Source organism: Felis catus, chromosome C1 (genome assembly GCF_018350175.1).
Source record: "Felis catus isolate Fca126 chromosome C1, F.catus_Fca126_mat1.0, whole genome shotgun sequence".
NCBI lineage: Eukaryota > Metazoa > Chordata > Mammalia > Carnivora > Felidae > Felis > Felis catus.
The window spans coordinates 96,118,431-96,143,780 of record NC_058375.1 but is presented as its reverse complement, the minus strand read 5'-3'; the positions used below and the strand labels follow the sequence as shown (position 1 = coordinate 96,143,780).

At 51.6% G+C, this 25,350-nt stretch overlaps 1 protein-coding gene across 6 annotated transcripts; it reads right to left on the bottom strand.

The window, feature by feature from the left end:
• Positions 1 to 339: 339 nt before the first annotated feature.
• MOV10 (Mov10 RISC complex RNA helicase) lies at positions 340 to 24,735 on the bottom strand. 6 transcript variants are annotated; one of them, XM_045033289.1, is made up of 21 exons: positions 24,632 to 24,735; positions 24,025 to 24,213; positions 10,799 to 11,002; positions 10,289 to 10,524; positions 9,861 to 10,119; positions 8,120 to 8,254; positions 7,286 to 7,454; positions 6,440 to 6,594; positions 5,767 to 5,943; positions 5,506 to 5,653; positions 4,931 to 5,089; positions 4,569 to 4,672; positions 4,303 to 4,400; positions 3,992 to 4,208; positions 3,029 to 3,146; positions 2,640 to 2,831; positions 2,327 to 2,401; positions 1,316 to 1,441; positions 1,146 to 1,234; positions 754 to 875; positions 340 to 679 (listed from the first exon to the last, which is right to left on the bottom strand). In XM_045033289.1, the coding sequence occupies exons 1-21, from the start codon at positions 24,733 to 24,735 to the stop codon at positions 588 to 590; spliced, it is 3,168 nt and encodes a 1,055-aa protein (XP_044889224.1). In that variant the 3' UTR covers positions 340 to 587. The 6 variants fall into 6 exon arrangements, with proteins under 6 accessions (XP_044889224.1, XP_023114758.1, XP_023114757.1 ...); XM_023258990.2 differs by lacking the exon at positions 24,632 to 24,735 and adding an exon at positions 24,450 to 24,560 and having other exon boundaries at positions 24,025 to 24,248; XM_023258989.2 differs by lacking the exon at positions 24,632 to 24,735 and adding an exon at positions 24,351 to 24,453 and having other exon boundaries at positions 24,025 to 24,248.
• Between the last annotated feature and the right edge of the window lie 615 nt (positions 24,736 to 25,350).

The window sequence follows — 25,350 nt, the reverse complement described above, 5'->3', positions numbered from 1 at the left end:
TTGCTTGCCAGGCTGGCCCCCGGTCTGCAAAGGCAGGACTCCCGGGCAGGCAGGGCGGAGTCTTGGAGCAAAGGATGAGGTCATGCCTGGCTCTGGGCCTCAGAGGCGGGTGAGGGGAGTGGTCTGGAGCAGGGGCTAAACTTAGAAGCCTGTGGGTGGCTTCCTTGTGGCCTCCCACTGGGTTTCCTCCCCTGGACCTGGGGGCTGGGTTCCTCTCTGGCTGGGAGGAGTAGGGCCCTGGGCAGGGTGTGATGGTCCCACCCTCCCCTCTGAGGTCGCTTTGGAGAGCTTGGGAAGGCGGCAAGGCCAGAGGGGGCCAGGCTGAGGAGACAAGGAGGCTTTTGCATAGAACAATATTTTGTTTTCAGTTTTTCTTCCTCCCCCTTCCCCCAGTTGTTAGCAGCTTGATGTGTCATTCTCCCCAGCAGGGGAGGGGGTGAATGGCTTGGGTTGTAAACTCTCTCCCCCAGCCTTCCTGTCCTTCTGGAGGGGCAGCTCAGCTGGGCTCTGGTTCAAGCTGGGTTCTGGTTCAGGGTCAGGTGGGCGGTTAAGGCTTGGCTGGTGTGCGAAGGCTGTCTGCTGTGTCTTCAGAGCTCATTCCTCCACTCTGGCTCTACCTGCAGGGACAGGCCGTCTTCTCCCTCCCGTTCCTGGGGGAGGTAGTCGTGACTTTGGGGCCCTAGAAAGAAAAGAGGTGAGCCTGTCTTCCTTGCCTCATCCCCTAGCGCTGTCCCCTGCCTGGCCCAGCCATACCTGAGGTAGAGGGCCTGAGCTTGCTCAGACCTTGGAGTAAGTTCTGTCCCTGCTGCAGATCCAGTTTGGCAGGGAAGGGGCACCCGGTATACCCCCCGTTTTCTTTACAGAACTCCAGGAATCTGTAGGGTACAGGGACATTCACACACACAGCTGCACAGGCCTGGCTGAGGAGTGCCAGCAGAGGCTCGAGGCTAAGCCTTGGTCCTACCATGTGGGCCTGTGCCTTTGGGCGAGTTGCTTATCCTCTGTCGGGTAATTTAAGTGGGGAATTGTGAGGAAGAACAGACCTGTGAATTAATTGAGCCACAAGAAGGTGCTCAATAGAGCTACACCTGCCCCAGGATGGGGGTTGTGGCCACCAAGAGGGATCATGGGGTAGGAATGCTCACACTTTCCAGTCAGGGTCATGGCCCAGGAGCAGCGGGTTGCCCACCACGATGAGCAAAGCCTTGGCCCGGGTCACAGCCACGTTGAACCTCTGAAAGGAAGGAGTGGTAGGGTCACGGGAGGGAAGGGCCTTAAGGAAGGAAGCATTCCTTCCACCCGCCAGGTCTCAAACCTTGGGGTTCTTAAGGAAACCCAGGTTGAAGTCCAGATCCAGCTGCACAAAGCTCTGGCTGCTCCGCACGGTGGAGATGAGAATGACGCTGCGCTCTTGGCCTTGGAACTCTTCTACGGAGCCCACCTGGAGGGCGAGACACAGGGCCTGCAGCGGGGGCTCGGGAAGCAGACACACACCCTGCCTTATGGAGCTCCCGATCCAACGAGCTCCAAGGCAAGGCCGATGCCAGCACCGGGCATTTGTCACAGGGGAGGGAGTGAGCGTCCTGATAGGAGAGAACGGGAGGATGCCCTGGAAGCTTAAGGGTGGATCCAGTTAAAGGGGTGCGGGCTAAAATTCTTCTAAGCAAAGAAAACGCGCTTGCAAGGACACAGGAACTCCGAGCAGTGGTTCTCAAACTTCCCTAAAGACAGTCACTAAACACTTGTTAAAGATAGACAACCCAGACTTCCTAAATTGGAATCTCCAAGGGAGAAGCCTTTAAATCTTAGAGCACTGGTTTTCAACCGCGGCTGCACGTTAGATCACCTGAGGAGCCATAAAAAATACCGATGCCCTGGCTCTGCCCCCAGATAGCTGTGTTCACTGGCCGGGTGGGGCTCTGGCACCGGTGGTGCTAGAAGCTTTCCAGGTGATTCTTATCTGCAGCCAGTGTTGAGAACCACCACCTGAGTCAAAGCACTGACTGACTCAGAGGGTGGGAATGGTGAGCTGTGACACTATCACATGACAGGTCAGGCAGGCAGGGAGTTTGGACTTTATCCGTAGGGCATAGGCCTCAAACCAGCCTGATCAAAAGCATCAAGAATCCGGTGTGGGGTTTCCTGGTCCCGCCCCAGATAGACAAGCCAGGATCTGCAGGAGTGAGGCCTGGGGGGAGCCCCACTGGGTCTTAGCGAAGGCAGGGCGGGGCAGTAACACAGGCTGGAGTGCCTGAGGAGCTCTCTGGAAGCAGGGGAAGTGCAGGGGCACCGAAGGCAGGGAGCAAATGTGAAACGGTGGTGTCACCTTTAAGTCTTTGATGTCATCCAGTCCCCGAAGTTCCTTGTCAAGTTTGGTGATGCAATAACGGATTTTTTCCACCTGGAAGATGAGGACAGGTGCCTTTCTCTCATGCCATTACCCCAGTGTAAGAGGGAGCCAGGCAGGAGACCGGGGAGCTAGGGGGCAGAGAGGGAGGGACAGCTGACCTCTGAGCTCGTCTGACAGGGCTAGCAGAGACCTGAGCTTCTAGAACCTCCACCTAATGGTCTGGCTATGAAGGGGGTACCTTCGGTGGGGGGGGGGGGGTCCCACCCTCGAGAGGAACTGAGGGCCTGACCTGCTTCCGGTAGGGAGAGATGACGCCCACGCTTCGGGGGCTCAGGCGGGCTTTGCCCTTCTTCGAGGAGGGGGCCAGGAGCAGCTTCAGGTAGGAGGTCACTGTGGCAGCCTCTTCAGGGTTGAAGAATGATGGGCTGTTACCCTCACGCTCGTCCTTGCCCATTACGCCGTGAAAGATGATGGGAAAGCCCTGGATACGGGGTCGGGGGAAACCTTCAGCCAGGCCTCCCTTCCCTCCCACCCCAAACCAACCCAGGGAATGCGGGATCCCAAGCCAAGGTGAAAGCCCGTGGCTTCCACTCAGAGGCTCCTACTACCTTGCACCTTCGGTAGGAGGGAAGGTGGGGTACAGGGGTGGCAGCCTGACCCTGCCGGGTTCAGCCTCACCTGTCGAGGCAGACCCTCCCATCGGCAGAAGCGCTCTCGGTCCACGACGTCGGCACAGGCCTGCAATTCCCCATCATAATAGAGTCGGTTGGGAATGTCCAGTATGGTGGGGTGAGACCTGGGAGGCAAGAGGAGGAAGGAAGAGCAAGACCAGGGGCCAGGTTACTTCTGCCCTGCCCTTGGGGTCCCCCGATCCACCTGCTCTGGGTCCACACATCTTCTTGCCACCCGCCCAAGTGGACGGTGGACTCCTTGATCTACAGCGTGCTGCTAGGCACTGTTTACTGCACCAAATGTGCACAGAACCAAATGTGCTTCCTGAGCGCATGTGGTCCGTAGGCCAGGCAGATTTAAAAGGAAAAAAAAACAAAACAAACACGCAAGAAATGGGGAGGTTCTCAAGTTTCAATTTTGCCAAGGAAGGATGCTACAAAAACAACCATCACCTAGTACTGCCATTATTTGATGAGATAATGTGTTAAATCTAAAAACAGAAGTAATAACAATAGATTGAACTCCCAGTGGACTTATCTAAGGAACTCCTAAGAACTTAGGAATTCATCATTAGGTACATGAATTCATTGAGTAAAGCAAGTATACTTTTTGATTTGAGTAACAATTAGCTTTTTGAAAAACTATATCGTCTCTATTTTTCTCATTTCTCCTTGGACTGCCTCGACCCTTCATCTGGGACCCACACCAGACACATCCCAGTGTCTGGGAACCATGGACAATCCCCCGATACACAGATAAGCAAAATGCTCAAGAGCGAAGTCAGTTGCAAAGTCAGAGCCAATGAGTAGCGGTGATGGGGCTGGAATGGAGATCACCGACCTTCCAGATCATAGTCTTCCTGCATCACACAGCCTCTGAGCAACAGGACTGCAGGATGGAGCCTCCAGCGGGGGCTGCACAGAGTGGGTGAAGGCACAGATTGCAGGCGAGGTGAAGGTGCGGGAGTACCTGTAGTTGCGCAGCAGCTTGGTTATGAACTGGGAGTTATAGCCATTGGAGCCCTTCTTGTACAGGGCGTTGTAGGTCAGCAGCCGCTCCAGCAGGGAGTACCCCAGGCCATGCTTCTGGGTCAGCGGGGAGCGCAGCACGGGCCCCAGCTGCCTAGGGTCTCCTGCCAGCACCAGCTGCCCTCCTGGATTGTCTGTTTCCTTGACTTCCATCAGCCCTGAGAGGCAGGGTGCCGTGGGAGAAAGGTGAGTGGTGGGACCCCCCAACCCCATGCAGGGTGGCACGCACGCAGCCCACCCTGAACCCCTCACCTGCTATGGCCACCAGACTCTCGGGCTCCATGGAGTGGCCGGCCTCATCGATGAAGATGTGTGTGAAGTGATCGATGGGAAACTGAGCTGAGACCAACCTGGGAGGCGTCAGGCCAAGCAGGGGTCATATCTGGGCACCCAACTAGCAAACCTGAAAGCCCACCCAAACTGGCCCCTCACCCCACTGCCAGGCACCACTCTTCCCCATCTCTCCAGCCCACTACTTCCTTACTTATACACATGATTAAGAGACACACACTTCCCACCTGCTGGCCGTGATGAGGGTGGTAATTAAGACACGATACTCCTGCAGCTTCTTCTTGGCGGGAAACACATAATCCCCTTTCTTCGCATCCCAATTGCAGCAGGGCTGTGGGGTGTGAAGAGAGAGGAGGAAATCAGCTGGCTCTGTCCATCCTCACCCTCACTCTGGCTCTGGGCCCCCCAGGCAGTTTTCTTTCCCTCTCTCACTTCCCACACAGGGAAACAGACGACCAAACAGGGGTTCTGACCCATCCAAGCTCACGCAGCGAGTATCTGAATCCAGGTCTAGTTTCCTGGCCCTGAGCATCTACCCCGAGCAGCCCAGCACCTGCCCTCCCCTGGCTCTCCACACTTCTCCAGGTACCTTGATGTCCTCGGGGACCATGCGAATGTCCCTGCTGGGGGCCAGGAGGCGGTAGATGGAGCTGGGCAGGTGGACCCGGAGCCGCTGGCAGAGAAGGTCAGCTCCTGAGTTGGATGGAGCGCAGGCCAGGATGTGGGCTTTGGGCAAGTGCTTCACCACCTGGGGTGGGGACAAGCACAGTGTGGGAAGCAGCTTCTCTGGCTCCAGGGGGAGGGATGGGGGAGAGACTCGGTTGTGACTCAGGTTGGCACAGGGTGGCATTTGTCTCCCGGACCTGAGGGAAGCAGGGACACAAAAGGCGAGTTTTGACCCCCCCCAACCCTCTGCTAGTCCAAGTAAGCACTTCACTGCTGGAAAACTGGCACAGTAAACATTCAGAGTCTACGGTGGCTGAAACATGATTGGTGACTCCAAGAGTCACGCGGGACCCCACCCTGCACAACGATGTTCGAATGCCACACAGACCATTGACGCCAGCCCAGGGACGATCAGGAAGCTGGAGGCACCCAGAATCTGGGCACTGCTTGGTCCCTGGGGGAGTCAGCACCGGCCCCAGGTCTATGCTCAGGCCCCACCTGCTTAATGGCTTCCACCAGGGTGACAGTCTTGCCAGTGCCTGGAGGCCCAAAGATAATGTAGGGGGCTGGACGGGTAGTGCCCATAACGATGTTCTTCATGGCCTGCAGCTGCTCAGGGTTTGACTCCAGACTGCGGTCATACAGCCTGGCAGACGAACCAGAAACATGACGTCACCCGGTGTCCCGGAGGCCTCCCTGACTCCAGCGCCCACGCCCCACACCCCAAGTGGCCCCCCTTACACCCATGCCCAGTCTCACTTGAGCTTCACATCTGAGGGCAGCAGCGGGACCCCACGGGAGGCCACAGGAAAGAGCATGGGCCACAGCAGCCAGCGCCCCGTCAGCTCCAGGGCACGGTGTTGCACCCGCAGGGGCTGGCGGTTGAAGGTGAAGTTCACCTTGAAGGTCAGCCCATCCACAAAGCGGCTCAGGAGGCTTTAGGAAGGGAGGAGGAAGGACAAGCTCCAGTAAGAGGGCAAGGACTCTCTGCATCTACTCTGGCTCCACTCTCTTTTCAAGACAGCCATGCAAGGGGCGCCTGGGTGGCGCAGTCGGTTAAGCGTCCGACTTCAGCCAGGTCACGATCTCGCGGTCCGTGAGTTTGAGCCCCGCGTCAGGCTCTGGGCTGATGGCTCGGAGCCTGGAGCCTGTTTCCGATTCTGTGTCTCCCTCTCTCTCTGCCCCTCCCCCGTTCATGCTCTGTCTCTCTCTGTCCCAAAAATAAAATAAAAAACGTTGAAAAAAAAAAAAAAAAGACAGCCATGCGATCCCTCCAGGAGAAGCTACTGAGGCATCTCAGGGTCCCCCTGAAGAAAAGCTTCCTGCTCAATCCCTGGGGTCCCACTGGTCTCAGGGAGAAACAAATCAGCTCCTCTGGCCTAAGAAACATTTGTAGACCCTTCTAGCAGCTCATGGTTCCCCCAACACCTACCTCATGGAAAAGCTCAGCTTGACACGGTCCAATTCCACCTTGTGTACAAAGCCCTTGTAGGTGACAGGGTCCTCCTGATGTGTCTCAGAGGACAAAAGTGCAAACAGGTGGTCACCCCGTAGCACTGAGGGGCGGCTCTCGGTCACTCCGGGAACCTACGGGGGGTGGACACAAGCAAGCTTCTATCCCCAGGGATGGCTACTGGAGGACCCCTAGGTCTCCAGACCGCCTCTGAGGGACAACGATTGAGCATTGTCCTTCTATCCCAAGACCCAGGGAGCTTTGCTTCTTTCCTCTCCCGCCTGACAGGGCAAAAGTTGGGATGAGCAAGGAGACAGTCTGCCCGAGCTGCACAGAGATAGCTGAGCCCAGCAGTCCTGGAAACTCTCCAGGACACGATTCTCAGCCCATCCGTGTGCCCTCTTGGCCAGCTCAGTTCCCGCTCTGCCCTTGAATCCTTGTTCAAAACTCAGTTCCTGCAGGAATCGTTCCTTGATTGCCCCCCACCCCCTTCTCTCTCACCAGCTGCCCTCCTCAGCACTTGCGTGCAGGAACTCTGGGCTTGTGCGTACAATACTCAGCATCTGACATCTGGAAAGGGATCTAGGCCAGCTCTGTGCTTTTCAGATAAGGCAACAAAGGCCCAGAGAGAGCAAAGGACTTGCCCAAGGCCACACAACTAGTGGTAGCAACGTCTAGACTAAAACCCAGGTCCTCCCCATCAGCCTGCTCTGACACCTGTTTTGGGCTCTCTGCTCCTTGAGTCCCCTGGGGGCAGGAACAGAATTCTACTCTCAGGCTGGCTGACTCAAGCCCACCCTCCCCATGCAGGATCCGAGCCCTGACCTCCAGGGTGAGCAGTCTGGGGTTCTGGTCTACGGGGTCCCAGGTCATGGGCACCGACTCCAAGTCGTAGTGCCGGATGTCATGCTCCATCTGCAGCTCCTCCAGGTGCAGCAGCAGCCGGAGCTTCACCTCGTAATTTCTCCACTGCAGGGCTGTCTCGAGCTGGGCCCTGGCGGTGATGGTTGGGCAGGCAGGAGGGGGCAGGGACAGGACGGGTCAGGCAACCCCCGCACCCAGGAGCATCCACCCTCTCCCATCCTCGGCTCTGGGACTACGAAAGCACCAGGAATCAGGGAGGACCAGAAGGGCAGAGAAGTGGGTGGGGGGTCAGAGGCCTCAGAGAATGGAATCCTGGCTCTCCCTCCTTCCGACGCCCCTGCCCCCACCTCAGACCTGACGTGGCATTTATACCATGGATTCTGGGGCCTGGAACATTCTCCCCCCTAAGATAACTCCTATGCTTACACCCTCACCTCATTCATGTGTCATTGTCTGCTCAAATGTCACCTTCTCAAAGAGGGCAGCACTAACTGCCCTCTGCAAGACAGCACAACCCTTCCCCTTCCCCTTCCCCGAAAGTTTAGCTTTGGTAGAGTTCTTCACAGCACTCGTCGCTACATGAAACTATAAGATAAATGCTCATTTCTCCCTACTGCAATGAGCAAGGCCCTCATGTGAAGAATTCACCTTGAACGGTGTGCAGCACGAGGTGCGTTCTCTGTACGGGAACGAAGGGAGGGGGCATGGGAGGCTGAGGACAGAGGGATGGGGCGGGGGAGGGGGGTGGAGAGACACAGAAAGCAGCATGAGGTGGGGCAGAAGGGTGCCTCTTACTTGATCTCAGCAATCTCCTTTGGGGCAGTGAAGATACTTGTCCCCTGAAGAAGGATGGGGAGCAGCTGCCGGAGGCGAGGGGGTGGGTAGTATGTCCCCAGCGCCATGCTCAGCTCCAGGTCATAGCCCTTAGCGCTGCAGGAGCCAGGGAAGAAGAGTGGTCACAAACTCAGAGATCCCTGCCCTTCAGAGAGGTGGAGAAGGCTCCTCCCTGGAAGATGCCCGAAGCCCTTCCACAAACTATTGCTGAAGGGGGTTGGCAGATTTTGTACAAGGAGGCAGAACTCACTACCCCATGAGGATGCTCACCTCAAGGCTGGACCATTCTCATTTCTGCAAAGTACTATTCATGGAAACTTCCAAAAGTCACATATGTAACACCCATATGTGTAAATAATATGGATATAAAAAAATACATGCTCATTAGAGAAAAATAAGTGGGTAAATACATAACATTCTCCCCATCCGGGGATAACCAATAACTTTTTGATAGCTAAACTTCCAGGTTTCTGTCAATTTGTATTACACACATACAGTTTTAACAAAAAGAGCACAACTGCCTATCGTTTGCTTTTCTAGCTCAGTATTTCATAAACACCTAGCCATGCCACACAGAATATAAGATTCTATTCATATGAGGGGCGCCTGGGTGGCTCAGTCGGTTAAGTGTCGGACTTCGGCTCAGGTCATGATCTCACAGTTCGTGGGATCGAGCCCCACATCAGGCTCTCTGCTATCAGTGCAAAACCTGCTTTGGATCCTCTGTCCTCTCTCTGCCCCTCCCCTGCTTGCACCCTCTCTCTCAAAAATAAATAAACATTAAAAAAATTCTCTTCATATGAAATATCTGAATAGGGAAATCTATAGAGACAGAAAGCAGAGTGGTTGCTTAAGGCTGGGAGGGAGGGATGTCCAGATGGCTCAGTAGGTTAAGCATCCGACTTGATTTCGGCTCAGGTCATGATCTCACGGTTTGTGAGATGGGGCTCCGAGTTGGGCTTTGTGCTGACAGCATGGAGCCTGCTTGGGATTTTCTCTCTCCCTTTCTCTCTGCCCCTCCTCTGCTTGCACACACTCTTATTCTCTCTCTCAAAATAAATAAACTTTAAAAAAAAAAAAAAAGGCTAGGGGGCACCTGGGTGGCTCAGTCGGTTGAGTGTCCAACTTTGGCCCAGGTCATGAACTCACTGCTTGTGAGTTTGAGCTCTGTGTCCGGCTCTGTGCTGACAGCTCAGAGCCTGGAGCCTGTTTCAGATTCTGTCTCTGTCTCTCTGCTCCTCCCCTGCTCACGCATTCACTCTCCCTCTCTCTGTCCCTCAAATACAAACAAACATTAAAAAAAAAAAGGCTGGGAGGGAATGAGGAGCAAAAGGGTATGGGCTCCTTTTTGGGTAATGAAGTGTTCTAACCGGATCGTGGTGGTGGTTGCCCATATCTGTGAATATACTGAGAACCTGAATAGTACGGTATGTGAATTATCTCAAAAAAAGCTGTAAAAAAGACAGAGAGAGAGGTCTACACAGGCTGCCTGACAATCTATCATACAATCAAAAATGTTTAACATTTTTTCAGGCTCACCTGCAACTTCCTTCCCGAACAGAAAAAAAAATCTCTGAGGCCCAGAGGAACGAACTCAGTTAGGAAAGGGGGCCCTGGTTCTGGCTCTGTGCTCTTCCCCAAGGCTCCCACCCTCATGCGGGGCACCCCCAAACTGGACCGGGTTGGAGAGGAAAGGAGTTACCGGTCAGGTCTCTCTCCTTCCTCTATCCGGCTGGTCACTACAGGGTTTCCAGTGATCCGGGTCCGCTTGAAGGGAGTCGTGGGCTTCAGCTGTGCAGCCAGGGGACTGTGGGCAACAGCAGCCAAGAAGCGGGCAATGTAGAAAGTGCCAGCTCCTTCCGAACCTGGCTCCCCAGGTCCCAGCAGCTCCCAGAGCACCGTGGCCGGGAAGTAGCCCACAAAGCTGGTCTTGCAGTGGACCTGGAGCTCGTAGCACTCGCCTGCAGGAGGACGGATGAGTGAGAGAGGACAGGGAGGGACCTTCCCACCAGCACCCTGCCTGCACACTCCCCCAGCAGCCACACCCCGGGGCAGGAGCCCTGACACAGCAACCCTTACCAGGGCAAGCCCCCATCCACTAAAGGCTCTTTCCCGTGGAAACCCGCTCACCAGGGCCCAGTGGGCAGGGCAGCTCCTGGTCTCCATTGTAGAAGGCAAACTGGGGGGTCCGGCAGAGTGGGAAGAGATGAGTGAGGGTGACAGGCTGGGTTCCTCCATTCCGAAGCCTCAGGGTCAGCACCTCCTTGCGGTTCAAATCCAGGCGGATAAGGAGCTGCCCATCTCGGGCTTCATGGGGCCCCTGGACTTCCACGTCCACCCCATGTTTCCCGTGAAGATACTCAGCCCTGGGGAGAGTGGGAGTCAAGGGGGGGCTGGGACAGGAAGGGCCTAGACAGGGGAGGCTGGCGAAGTGCCAGCGGAGCTCAGGAACCCCACCGCCTCTCCCCAGACCAACTAGCTCCTTCCCTACCCCTTCCCCCACTCCTTGAAGGAGGGGGCCTTACCCCAACCTGAGGCAACCCCCTCTTCTCTCAGCCAGATGGCTTCCCCGACACCCTGACCCCTGTGTCCTTGCACCCTCTTTCACATGCACGTGCATGCACACATACAGACACACACCTGTCGTAAAAGATCTTGGCTAGCAGTGACTTGTGGTGTTTGCTGATGTCTGACCCCACCTTCACTCTCCTTTTTTCTGGGAACCACACGTCAGCCCAGCGGTCGAGTCTGAAGAACCTGACCCGAGTCTTGGTGACGTAGGCCAGATTGGCAATCTTCATTCCATACAGCATGGAGGAGAAGCCAGGGGCAGGGGTCCCAAAGCTGCCGGAAGCAGAGGAGACTGGGAAGTGAGGGAAGGCAGGGCAGCTCAACGGGGAAGGCGGGAGGGCAGGGTGTCTGTGGGTCGCTCTATGTGGGACACACCAGCCCTGCTGCGCAACAGGACAGGACCCAGGGACAGAGACTCAGGCCGGGGGGGGGGGGGGGGGTCACAGGAATTGTTAATGTTTTAAGGGAATTCAATAGGACTTCCCAAGACAAAATACGACTGTTTTAAACAGCAAGTTGTGGACTGTGTGTTTCGGAGGAGAACAGCCCAGTCATGGGCTAGTGATTTGGAGGACTAAGGGAAAAGAGAGAAAGAAACGAAGATTTTTTGGGGGGGAAAACTATTTGGGACAGAAAAAGAGATACAAATGACGTGGCAGAAAGAGCTAAGGTTAAGGGGAAGCCAAATAAGTTGATTCAGAGGGGGTGGATCTGGGGTCCTGCCTGATGGTGAGGAAGGAGAGAGGGGTCAGAGAGAGCACGGGTGTCCAGGGTGTGTGGGCAAGGTGGCTGATCAGACAGCAGTTTCCACCCGAAGTCAAAGGGTGCAGGTGGATGGAACCCAAGCAGGAAGGGAAAGGATCCTTCTCCAGAGATCAAATAGCTTGGTTTTGTGCCTAGAGAAGGTGAAGACAGGGAAAACTGGTCAGAAGGTCAATAACCTCAAAGTCCAGTGCCTGGAATTCAGTTTAGTCAACTCGACACTTACAGAGACCTGTTATGTGCCACACACTGCGCTAGAAGCCGGGGGTTCAATGAGGTAAGAGCCCGGCACAGACTGAACGCGTCAATCCTGACGTCCTGCGGGGGGCGCGGCCAAGGAGGTTTCCAGGGCAGCCTGGGGCCAAGGAAGGGCACCGAGCCAGGCTGTCCCAGGACAGCGGTCAGAACGGAGTCCTGGAGAGTGAACGGTGTCTACCAGGCACAACAGGGAGCCCCAGGGTAAGCCAAGGTGGAGGGGCGTGCAAGGACAAGAGCTGGGGGTGCAGGGCAACCTCCCACTCGGCCACCAGCTGGGTCTCCACTTCTCGGAGCCTCACTTTCCTCCCCTACAAAATGGGGGCAATGAAAACTTACCTCGGTGGGGGGGGGGGTTGTTATGAGGGTTACATGGAGACGGGCACTGCAGTGTCCACTTAGCCCAGTGCTTGGCACATAAGGAGATCTCCGTAAGGTGTGCTATGATTAGTATCACACACAGTCTGGTTGTGCTACAGTGAAGTGTGGGACAGGGGTGATGGGAGGCAGCAGAGATGGACAGGCACCAGGTCACGCAGTGTTGCATGCCAGCCCAGGAAGCCTAGACTTGACCCCGAAGGCTAGCGGTCTTCCTCTACTGGCACCCAGGAGCCGGGACACCCCCACACGTGACATACTCCAGATCTGGACGGCTGACCACCCTCCCTCAATGCGTCGTAGGGAATGAAAGCAAATCCTAGCTCATAAGAACCATGGTAATCCCTATTTAACTATTAAGGCTGGATCAGCACGGTCACTCACTGGCGTGTAACGAGATCATTTATGGTCTGGACAATTCCCTGGTGCCCCCTGCCTGTCACTCTGCCCCTCTCCCTCCTCACCCCAAGCAAATGAGAGTGATACTATTCAGAAGACTGTGAATCAGCTCTGATTTGTTTTAAAAAGGTAATAAATCATTTGAGAACATAACAGAAAATGCTCAGTAAATGCCACCTACTATTATTAGTATTCGTATTAGTAGTAATAGTAGGACTAACAGTAGCAGTGGTAGTAGGAGTAGTAACAACTTACTTTCAGCCCACAGCAGAGGCTACACTGTGGTTACAGAAGCCCCGAGGCTGGTGGGTTTTAAGCAGGGGAGTGGCAAGATCATATTTGCATTTCAGATGACTCTGGCATCAGGATTGGAGGATGGATTTGCTGGAGGCAAGACTGTAGGCAGGGACACCAGTTAGAAAAAGGCCATTGTAACGGTCCAATTAAAAGATGACAAGGGCCTGAATGAGGTGGTGGAAAGGACGGAAGAGGGGGCCAGATCTGATAATACTTAGGATGTAAAATTAGCAGAATCTGGTGGAGGACAGGAGGGGGAATGGAAGCTGGGAAGAGGGAGGAGTCCAGGACAAAACTCAGATCAATGGCTTGGCTTCCAGAACCATTTCTGAGATAGGAGGTAAAGGCAGGAGGAGGAGGAGGAGGAGGCTGGAGGGAGGATCATGACATTTGTATTTGGTATGTTCAGTTCGAGATTCCTGTGGTCCAGAGGCAGCTGGCTCCATGAGTTGGAAACTGAGAACTCAGGCCAAAGTCAAGCCTGAGTCTAGCCTGATATTCTGGAGTCCTCAGGTGGTAGTTATAACCATGGAAGTGTCTGGAATCTCCCCAGGGAGTGTGACTAGTCTGAGAAGAGCTGAGACCAGGACAACCCAGGGAGGAAGACAAAACAGAGAAGGAAGCCCCGAGAGAGGGAGGAGAATCAGAAGGAAATCTCAAAACCAGGCATCAGGCTCAAACACTGCCGGGAGGTCCAGTCATAAAGGGACCGAAATCAGGAGAAGTCACTGTCATCCACCAGGGCCCCTTGCTCGGTAGGTTCCGCAGATCGAGCACAGACTCAAATGCCAACAGAAGCCAGGCTCCCCAGGCATCTTTGATACCCGAGCACCTGTATAGTACCATTTTTGAGCCATCAGTGTTAAGGACTCACGTCCCTCATAACTCCACTTAAGAAGACAACAGTGAAGGGGCACCTGGGTGGCTCAGTCGTTAAAGCGTCCGACTCTGACTCAGGTCATGATCTCGCGGTTTGTGAGTTCGAGCCCCTCGTCGGGCTCTGTGTGACAGCTCAGGGCCTGGAGCCTGCTTCAGATTCCTTGTCTCCCTCTCTCTCTCTCTCTCTCTCTCTCTCTGTCCCTCCCCTGCTCACTCTGTCTCTCTCTCTCTTAAAAATTAAAAAAAAAATTTTTTTTTTTAAATTTAAAAAAATTAAAAAAAAAAAAAAAAAAAGGAAGACAACAGTGGAGATGCCTTGAAATGCAGCCGGCTCTCAGGGTAGTGCTGGCGAGGAGACAGGGCTCTGAGAGAGCCGAACAAACCCAAGAGTGCATGCCCTGTCCAGAGGGGGTAACTGCTAATCTCCATCGTCTCCAGACAGATGTGGCCAGCAGGGGACAGAGGCCCAAGATGGCCAGCGTCCGACCTTTAAAAGAAGGCCAGATCAAAATTTTCACGTGAAATCTATTTTTGGAAACTTCTGCCTGGGCACATTGGCAGAAGGAACTCAACTCTGCAAGTTTCGCAACTTCTGCCATGGGTACTACCTAAGTGTTTTCTCACATTATGCCCCGTGACTATTACCACTACCCAATCTCACCTCTCCCTGGTCTAAGGTGACAGCCATAATGAAAACAATTTTTTTCCAACCAGAGACTTAGTACGTAGCTGTTGGAAAAAAGTCCTAGTTCTTATATTATGCGTCTAAGTCACCTAGATTTCTAGGAAAAAAGATCAAGACTTCAGTAGAAAAACCGAATAGTCACCTTACAGAACACATCGAGATGACCAGATGAAAAGACGTTCTAAAAGCAGAGACATTGCAGATTAAAGTCAAAACGAAGGACTGTTTTATTTCGATCAGACTGACAACAGTGGAAAACAGCCATAACATGGATCGCTGTTGTGTGTATGTGGAGAAGGGGACTCTCACACAGTGCTCCTGGAAAGGTGAAATATGACAACCTTTTGGAAAAACAATCCGGTGAGGACTCCTAACATCTCTCTGAAACACAGGTATTTAACTCAGCAACTGCAGTTCTGGGAATGTATCCCACGGAAAGGAAAGTATCTGTGTTTAAAGACATGTGCAAGGATGCTTACTGCAGAGGTATTCACAGGGGCCGAGAGCTGGAAACAAAAACATGCCCATCAATAGGGAGACGTTAACACATTGTCAACACCCACAGCATGGAAAATACTAGGCAGCAATGAAAAAGAACGCACCACACCCACACAGACGGCTACAATTTAAAAGGCTGACAACACCAGGTGTCGACAAGGATAAGGACAGACCAGAACACTCATGCATTGTCAGCTGGAGTATGAACTGGTATGACCACTTCAGAAAAAGGTCTGTTTTGCAAAAAACTAAACATATGCTGCAATATTCTGATTTCAAATGAAAAGAATATTATGTGTGCAAAAAAAATGCACTAAAAAAAATGCAACTATAGGGGCACCTGGCTGGCTCAGGTGGTTAAACACGCGACTCTTGATTTTGGCTCAGGTCATGATCTCTAGGTTTGAGTTCAAGCCCTGCATCGGGCTCTGTGCTGACAGTGGGAAGCCTGCTTGCGATTTTCTCTCGTTTCTCTGTGCCACTCCCTCCACTCGCACACTCGCTTGCTTGCTCTCTCAAAATAAACAAACATTTAAAAAGATTAAACTTAATTTAAAAATGCAAGTATAGGGGCGCCTGGGTGGCTGGGTCGGTTAAGCATCTGACTCTCAGTTTCAGCTCAGGTCACGGTCTTGCAGTTTCATGAGTTCGAGCCCGACATCGGGCTGTGCGCTGCTTGGGCTTCTCTCTCTGCCCCTCCCCTGCTCACGCTGTCTCTGGCTCTCTCAAAATAAATAAATAAACTTACAAAAAAAAAAAAGGAACTATATAATATCTAGTATAGACCTAGCACTGGTATTTATTAAAAAATACTTGCTGGGAGAATGAGTGAAAGAAATATCAAATAATTCCAGACTATTCTTTTATTAAAAAACGAAGGAGGGGACATTGCACTAAACCGCTGGCTGGCACACAGCACTGCTGTGCAGGGGCCTGTAACGTTACATGTCAGGTTGCATACACGGTCCACACGTGGACATGTATAATTATATAATGATATATATTATTATAGGTCTAATATATATATAATTTATATAAACGTTTACATATTTTATACATACTGTCCAAACTTGGAGACACATGTAATAATATATAAATATACATATATATATACATGTAATAAATACACATAGAAATAAACATATATAAAGGAAGGTAGATAGTGGCAAGGAAGTAAAATGCATGAAGACCTGATCACACCACTTTTATTTACTCATTTAATCATCCATTCATTCACTAGTGTTTGTTTACTTTTGAGAGAGAGCACAAGAGTGGGAGAGGGGAAGAGAGAGAGAGAGAGAGAGAGAGAGAGAGAGAGAGAGAGAGAGAACCTCAAGCAGGCTCCGCACCTTCAGCGTGGCCCCACGAACTGTGAGATCATGATCTAAGCTGAAGTCAGATGGCTGTGTATATTTGGAGTTGTTAGTTGTAAGCAAAAAGAATAAATTATGGCTGATTTAAGTGATAAAAGCTAGTTACCAATAAATTGCTGGGAAGGTGAGAAACGGGCTCAGGAAACAGACAGGAACTAGGGAAGGCGGAGCAGCCTAACCCCAGACAAGGTCACAACAGAGGACCAGTCCAGAAGACTTTGCTGCCAACCACCAAAAAAGGAAGTTAAGCAACTTGCCTAAGATTTAAAAATAACAATAAACGTATATTTACCCTGTGACCCAGCAATGCTCCTCCTTGGTATATCCCCAAGCCAAAGGTACAAGGATGTTCCCAGTGATTTTATTCAAAATAGCCCCAAACAGGGGCGCCTGGCTGGCTCGGTTGGAAGAGCCTGCGACTCTTCTTGATCTCGGGGTCGTGAGTTTGTTACTTAAATACAAAATTAAAAAAAAAAAAGAAATAGCCCCAAACTGAAAACAACAGCCACGAACAGGAGAATGGATAAACTGATTTGTATTCAGATGAAGAATACTACTCAGGGGCGCCTGGGTGGCTCAGTCGGTTAGGCGTCCGACTTCAGCTTAGGTTACGAGCTCACGGTTTGTGGGTTTGAGCCCCGCGTTGGGCTCTGTGCTGACAGCTCGGAGCCCAGAGCCTGCTTTGGATTCTGTGTCTCATTCTCTCTCTGCCTCTCCCCCACTTGTGCTCTGTCTCTCAAAAATAAATAAATGTAAAAAAAAAAAAAATTAAAAAAAAATCACTCAGTGATAAAAAGCTGCCATACACAAGACATGGATGAATCTCAAAAACATTTTGCTGAAGGGCGTCTGGCTGGCTCAGTTGGTAGAGCAGTAGACTATCTCGGGGTTGTGAGTTCGTGCGCCACATTTCGGGTACAGTTTACTTAAAACAAACAAAACATGCTGAGTGAAACATGGCGTTCAGAAGAGTGCATACCTCCTGATTCCCTTAAATGAAGTTCCAGACAGGCACAGTCTCAAAAAACATCAGAGTGGTGGGTACCTCTGGGTGGGGTAAGGGTGAGGACGAACTAGGAAAGATGGAGGAAATTTGGGGGTGATGTCATGTTCTGTGTCTCGACAGGGACTACACACAGTGTATGGAAAGGTAGAGTTAAAATGTGTCTACCTAAAAAAAATTTTTTTTAATGGTTATTTATTTTTGAGAGAGAGAGAGACAGAGTGTACACAGAGCAGGGGCAGAGAGAGAGAGGGAGACACAGAATCTGAAGCAGGATCCAGGCTCTGAGCTGTCAGAGAACTCACGAGTCATGAGGTCATGACCTGAGCCAAAGTCAGACGCTTAACCAACTGACCCACTCAGGTGCCCCCAATGTGTCCACTTCTATCTAGAAGTTACACTTAATTTTTGAACACCTACAGTTAGTAATAATCATGTAGATGTGTTTGGTGTAAGTTGCACTGAAGTCTGTAACTTACTTCGAAATGCATTGAAAACACTAAGATGGACCAATGGGCAGATGTACAAAATACTAACTAAGAAATCTAGGAGGTGCCTGGGTGGCTCAGTCAGTTGAGACTCTGACTCTTCATTTCGGCTCAAGTCATGATCCTAGGGTTATGGGATCGAGCCCCGTGTCTGGCTATGCGCTGAGCACAGAGCCTGCTTAAGATTCTCTCTCACCCCCTCTGTCCCTCTCCCCTGCTCACACTCTCTCTCTCTCTAAAAAAAAAAAAAAAAAAAAAAAAAATCTAGGTGAGGGTATATGGGTATTCACTGTACAATTATTTCAACTTTTGTGTTTGAAGTCTGTCATAATAAAATGTTGGGAACGCCATGATCGGGAATGACTTCCGTGATGTTTTGTTGAGTAAGAAAGCAGGATGTTGAAAACGCATATAACATGATCCTTTTAAAATAAAACAACCCAAAAAACACCCCAGTTGATAGCTGAGTGTCCTGAGTGTGGGGCAGAATGTGGAACAGAGTTGGGATGCTGATATAGAGAGGGACCCACAATAAACAAGGATATAGTGTAACGATCCCATGGGGGCCAACTGACATAGGTGGGATGGAAGTATGGGTGCATACAGAGATAAGTGAAAGGGTGGTCATCCAAAGCATAAAAAAACTTTCAAACACAAATATCCAACATAGAACATTAAGGGCCCTCACTCCCTCCTATCAGCTTAACTGCTTGATGTGTATTTTTCCAGACTTTTTTCTATACATACGAAAACTTTTTAAGCACTCAAGTGTTTTGTTTGCTGCACATACTCTCCTGCAACAGACCTCTTCACCACCATGGACTTCCTTCCTGGACATTTAACCAAGTCACCTCCCTCTTTTGGATGGCTGCAAAGGATAGCATAGTAGGAAAGCAGGGGGCGTGTTTAACTGTTTGTCCAGCGATAGTTCGGTGCCTATAATGCTTGGCTTTTTCAAAGGTTACATACAATAACCACCCATGCACAAAAATTCTTGTACTAGTCGGTGATTTATGGGACAAATGCCTTCAAATAAACTTCTGGGTCAAACAGAATGACTCTTCACAACTTTGGCAAGTTCTGCCAAATTGTCCTCTGTTTTTTTTTTTTAAGTTTATTTATTTGTTTTGAGAGAGAGAAAGTGCGCGCACACGCGAGTGGCAGGGGCAGGAGCGAGAGGGCAGGTGGAGGGGCAGAGAGAGAGGGAGAGAGAGAATCCCAAGCAGCTGTCAGTGCAAAGTCCAATGCGGGGTTTGATCTCACAACGATGAGATCGTGACCTGAGCCGAAATCAAAAGCCCGATGCTTAACCGACTGAGCCACCCAGGTGCCCCAAACTGTCCCCTAAACAGGTTGTACAAATTTAATGTTAATCACTAAAAATTTGAGAATACCCTTTTTCCAGACCCTGACATCAGAAATCTTCAATCTTTTCGATTACTGACAATCTGATAAACAAAAAAAATGATTATCTTGCTTAAATAGCATTCCCCTCATCACTAACACAGTCAAGGATCTTTCCTTCTGTTTATCAGTCATTTGTGTTTCTTTCCCTAAACCAGCAGGAGTTATTACCAAACACAAGTCAGATCACGGCCCCCCTTTATGACTGCACAGTCTACAAGATGAAGTCTAACCTTTTAACAAGGCACACACGGATCTTCTGTATAACTGGGATAATGCAAACACAGTTAATTAACACCATCAACAACAGGAAAAGTTTACTGAGCACTTCCTGTGTGCTGTTTGAAGTACCCGTAAGCATTATCTCATTTAATCCTAACAACAACGTAGCAACTATCATCACCCCATTTTAGAGAAGAAACTGAGGCACAGGTTCTGATGTCAATCCCTCCTTAAGTGTATGTCAGCCCTTCCCACTGTATCACTGTCACTCCTCTCTAGACTTTCCTGCCACTGTGGACATCTTTGGTCTGTAACGCCCTGACCTTGGCCCCTGCTATTTGTTCAGTGAACAATAACTAATCTTTTTAGATGCAGTGCAGGAAAGTCTCATGGCTAGAAGAATGGTATTTCAGAACATACTATCAAATTTGGCAGCCATCTTAAAGGGACATCTAGTTCTGTGTTTTACAAACTGTGGGTTGCAACTCTCATTAGTGGGTCAAGACCAGGATTTTTAGAAAATTGGAGTGGAACAGAATAAAAACATCAGAGGGCAGGGAGTGAGGCTATATACGGTTTCTAGGGTATGCATTGTTCCATGAAAGCCGTGTCCCAGGCTCCCAACTAAAATGTATTCTTTACTGTGGATAGAAGTCTAAACACACAGCCTTTCTCCATGCCAGAGACAGAACGATCTTTCCAAAACCCCTAATCCATCAGTCTCCTACTTGGAAACAATCTGTGCTTTCCTATTTCTGTTAAGATTAAAAAGTAAACAAACAAACAAAAGACTCTCTGCAGCTGGCAAGGTCCTGCCCCATCTAGTCCCTGCCTCCCTCTGGCCTCCCGTCAGGGCCACTGAGTTCACCCTAAGCCCTTAGGGTGCTACTCCCTCTGGGTCTGGAATGCTGTCCCCTTGCCCCTTAACATCTGTGAACTCCCGTTTATCTTTCAAGATTCTGTTTAAACATGACTTTCTCCCAGAAACCTCTGATTCCGAGGTTGGGTGTCCAAGTTACATACTCTCAGAGTACCGGACCTTTTGTTCTAAGCACTTATCACAAAAGTAATTAAATAATTATGTTTCATCGCCACCTCTTTCCTTAGGCTCCTTCTGCATCCACAGCGACTCACACTGTTTTGCTTTGCTCACAGGAGGCATTCGGCCAAAATTTGTTGAAGAAAAGAATGAGTCTCCTGCCTAAGGCAAGAGCAGTCTTCTCTTGAAACTTTTCTTGACATCAACCGTTCCTCCTAACCATCACTGTACTAATGACAGCTACCACTTCCAAAGCCCATGCAACATGCTACACATGGTAAGGGCTTTACCTGTGATAGCTCATTCTGGCCTCACACACAGCCCTGAGAGAAAGGCATTCTTTTACATGCGTTACAGGAAAATTTAGATAGTTGCTCAAAATTCAATGCAACTCCGGGCGCCTGGGTGGCTCAGTCAGTTAAGTGTCTGACATCAGCTCAGCCCATGATCTCACGGCCCGTGGGTTCGAGCCCCGCGTCAGGCTCTGTGCTGAGAGTTCAGAGTATGGAGTCCTGTTTCTCCCTCTCTCTCTCTCTCTCTCTCTGCCCCTCTTCCACTCACACTCTGTGTGTCTCTCTCTCTCAAAAATAAACATTAAAAAAAAAATGCAAACTCGTGAATGGCCAACCAGGATTTGAACTCCAGCTATCCAAACACTCTCCCAGCCCCTAAGGTACTGTATTACATGTTTGTCTACACATCTGCCACCCCCACTAGACTGTGATTACAGGCAGGAACCGAGGCACAGGCACAAGCAGAGCCTCGTTAAGTATGTTTTGCTAAATAACGAATGATGGGAAAAGGCCAAAGTTAGCAGTAGAGGATGCAACATCCTGAAATACCCTAGCTGGAAGGGATGCACCCCTCCCAGTGTAGGAAGGCTCCCTAGAATTCCGTGTGTGTGTGTGTGTGTGTGTGTGTGTGTGTGTGTGTGTGTCTGTGTGTGTGCGCGCGCGCGCGCGCGCGCGCGCGCGCGCGCGACTTGCAATAGCTCTCTGGTGGCCCATTCTCTTGTAGATCAACTGTACTTACTAATTCAATTCCATTCCGCCAGCACTTACAGAGCATCTGTTACATCTCTGGCTCTATGCTGGGGACTGAGGAAGGTGCAAACGTGAGGAAAAGCCTATCCCCGCCTTCAGATCAGGGAATCTGGTCGCACACTAGCTCCAACGCAAGGCAGTGCAATGGGGCAATAACCTGGCTGTGAACAATGAGCTCTGAGAGCCCAGAGGAAGAAGCCATGAATTCCCACTGGGAAGATGAGGGCTGATGTCACAGCATTCCTGTCTGGGTTTAAAGGATGTGTAAGAAAGTTCTCTATAATCGTAATAGAAATCTCCACCTGGTATGGAGAGGGTGAGGGGAACATGTTGAATGAAGCTAGCCCAGCCTTCTGAAGTGACAGGGAAGCATAATCCTCTCCACCATGACAGACTTCAAAATATTCAAGGATTACTGCCTTGTTCTCTCCAATGTTTCTCTTTTCAAGGCAAACATTTCTCAGGTTTTTTGTTTTTGTCTTTTTTTTTTTTTTAAGTAATCTCTACCCCCAATGTGGGGCTCGAACTCACGACCCTGAGATCAAGAGCGCCATCCTCCGCTGAATGAGCCAGCCAGGCCCCCCCTCAGTCTTTGACTGGGTTTCGTGATAGAATACGAATCAGCACACAAGCTGTTTCCCTCCCCCTCCTCACTGTCAATCCTTCAAGGCCAAGGTCAGTGTCCTTCTCCATTGAATTCCCTACTAACTACAGGAGTGCTCTTATTTGCATAAGAAAACACCAAATTCCCTAATAATTCCAGGGGAACGGTATCTTATTTGCATAAAAAAACAAGTGCACATAGTAAAAATTACTTTTGAAATCCCTTAAATTCACCCATAATGTGCTTTATATGTGGTTTTCTGTATGCAGTCTGACAGAACATCTTCCCCAGTACTGGAACACACTGTGTAGCTTTCGTTGAGAGCTGACAGAGACCCTCTCCTTGACCAAACTTCAGTGGGGCTCCTCTGAACCCTATTCTCAATTAGGCCTCTACCTTGCCCCCCCACCTCTTAATATGTCTTGTTTTTCATCCACTGACCCCCTCACTCGGCTGACAACTACCAATTCCCAGCTGTCTTTGCCGTGTTGGGAGCGGAGCACTCTCTCCCCTACTACAGTAACTCTACTGCAATAGTTCTTCCATAAAGTCTTTCCTACCGGTCTAACAAGCATCCAAATACATTCCTTCAGAGCCCAAAGTAGCTGGCTTGTGTTCAGAGGCACCTGTACTTGTGTTGGGGAAGGAACACAGGTGAAAGCACGGATGTGGCTTGTTGATAATGCCTCTCAATACTACCTGCTCTTTGCTTACTTCTCTTTGACATGTTTCCTAGTTCTATCATACTCCGCGCGTTATTTTACCATCTATGCTAGTATTCTGTATGATGCATACTGCATGCCTATCAAAGCCACTCGTCCCTGGCATCTTGTACTGTTCATCTTTCCATTCCCCAAAGCCCAGCACGGGGTGAGGGCATAAAACAGGTCCTAACCGCTGACCCTTCCTCAGATGTTGCTGGAGCCTGTTCATGTCCCTCTTAAAATGGGACATTTCATTATTGATTTAAACAAACAACCCAGATGTGATCTGGGGAGTCACCATTTCGTCCCCCCCCAGCCCCCCAAACCACACTTCTCTTAACACAGTCTAACACATCTTGGACTCTTTTGGCAGCCATACCGGCCTTTTGGTCTGTTGAAACCCACAGCCTTTTTCAGGAGGTGTGTTAGGAAGCCGAGATCCCCACCACCCCGCATGTATTTGTGTAAGTCTTCACATTTATCCCTGTTAAACTGTGTTCCGGCCCAAGGCTGCAGCCTGTTGATAGGTGTTTCTGAAGCACAATTCTGTGGTCTGCCAGAACGAAGCGTCTGGTTTTCACTTCGATAGCAACAGGGGGGCCCAAACAGCCTGCAGCCACAGGGTGAGAAAGGCCTCCAGGAGGCTGGCCCTGGGTCTCCATGGAGAAGCCACAGGTGCTAATGGAGGTTTGGTGCGTATATAGTTTGAGCCCTTTTCTTCTTTGCCGAGCTGCCGGAGATTCTCCCTCCCACACTGGGTCTCCTCGGCTCCCCGGGATAGCTGACCCCCTCGGCAAGCAGCCCCTCGGCGGCGGGGCGGGGGTCCCCGCAGAGCCCGCGCCAGGGCCGGCCGCCAGCCGCAAGCAGCTCCCTCCCGCGGTCCCGCGATGCCTGGTCCCCTCTCGCGCTCCCCTCCCCCAGGCCGAGCGCCCCCCCTCCCCCGCCCCCGCGAGCGGCGCGTGGGCGCGGGACCCCGCTCCCAGCCAGGGCCCGGGCCGCGGGGGGCGCGGGCTGCGCGGGCGGTTCTGCGCCGGGACTGGGCGCAGGGGCCCGGCCGGGCAGAGCGGGCGGGCTCCGGGCGGCGCTGGCGGGGCGTGGGCACGGCGCGGGAGGGGAGGTCTGCGCCGCCCCGGGACCGGCTTGCGCCACTGGGGGAGCTGCGTCCCTCCGCGCCCCGGGGCGGGAAGGGTGGCCCCGCGGCGAGGGGTCGTGGCGGCGAGCTGGGCCCGCGAATCTGGGCCGGGGACTGGGCCGGCCCCTACCTGATCTTGAAATCCCAGTTATAAACGGTCCGCAGCCGCTCGCGATCTGTCTCCATGTCCAGTCCCCGAACGACCAGGAAACTCTCGAAGCACTGGCCCGTCTCCCGGAGCTGCCGGCAGCTGAACTTACTGGGCATCGCGGCGGCGGCTGCGGCTGCGGCCCAGGCAGGAGGGTCCGTGGAAATGAAACTGAAAGTCGCCGCCGCGGATGTAAGTTGGCGGCCCTAGGATGAGGGTGCAGCAGGGGGAAGCCCCTTAACTCTGACCCTCTGATCTTGCAGGCTCCCTTCTCCCCACCAGGCTTCCCTCCTCGGTTCTTTTCCTACCTGAGTCTTCCCTTCGGTCTCTCCGTCCAATCCCCTCCCCCTCCTCCCATTAACTCTTTCCTAAGGAGTCTGACCCCTCCCTCAGGGCCCTCCCCTTACCCCAAGCTCCCTCCCCTGGCTTCGAGCCAGAATCTGAACGTGGCTACCGCCTGGGGCCCCCTGAGCAGCCCAGGGAGACTTCCGAGCCTCAGCTAGGGCTACTCCCACGCCCACCCCCCCCCCCCCCCCCAGAGCCTCGGGACTTATTGAAAAGCAGGAGAGCAAAGGGCAGGGACTGGGACCTGGGTTGGCTGCAGCTGGACTGGGGCAGCTCATCCAGCACCTCCCCCAGACTGCTAGGGACAGAAATCAGTACGGAAGCGAGCGGCACGCCCCCCTCCCCCATTCTCCCTCCTCGAGCTTTCAGACGCAGGGAGGAAGGCATAAGAGCCAAAGAAGTTCGGGGGGGTGGGGGGTGGTGGGGAAGAACCAAGTGTCTCTGAGATAAAGGTGTGTACGTGTGGGAGGGAGGGACAAGGGGCTCCGCCAGCACGGAACAGTCATTACTTTTCTCAGCCACACAGGTTTCGTTTTAGGGGAAAGGCTGGTGATCCCTGCCCTTGAGCCACACATATTTGGGCACTTAATTGCATTCCAGTCTGTATTGCTCTTTAATTGTTACTCGTATATAAGCAAGGGTTGCCCCACTCATCAAAATATCAGCCTGAGAGCAAGAGACTGGTCTCTTACGCAATAAATGGTTAATAGCTACAGCATCAGTACCAGGAAGAGAAGTAATAGACTAGCGTGCTTCAGAAGACAATTAAGACAAACTAAAGGGGGTGGGGCTCCCACAACAAACATAAAACAAGCCTCTGCATCTATTTATGCTCCCTAATAACAAAAACACACCAACTAGAATGGGGCAAAGAACATAAAAAGTTATGTAAAAAAAATTCTTTAAAAAAATATACCAGTTACAAAAATATTAAAGGTAGTGTTGTTCTGCAAAGTAATTCCC

Bases quoted from the DNA above. Each gene is read 5' to 3' on its own strand.
- MOV10 (XM_045033289.1), bottom strand. From the start codon at position 24,735: ATGGGGGAGGGGGGCGTGCCGCTCGCTTCCGTACTGATTTCTGTCCCT. The intron at 5,090-5,505 runs GTGGGGCCTGAG...TCCCCACCCCAG, and splicing joins TGGTGGAAGCCATTAAGCAG to GTGGTGAAGCACTTGCCCAA. The intron at 4,401-4,568 runs GTGGGAAGTGTG...GACGCCTCCCAG, and splicing joins ACCCTCATCACGGCCAGCAG to GTTGGTCTCAGCTCAGTTTC.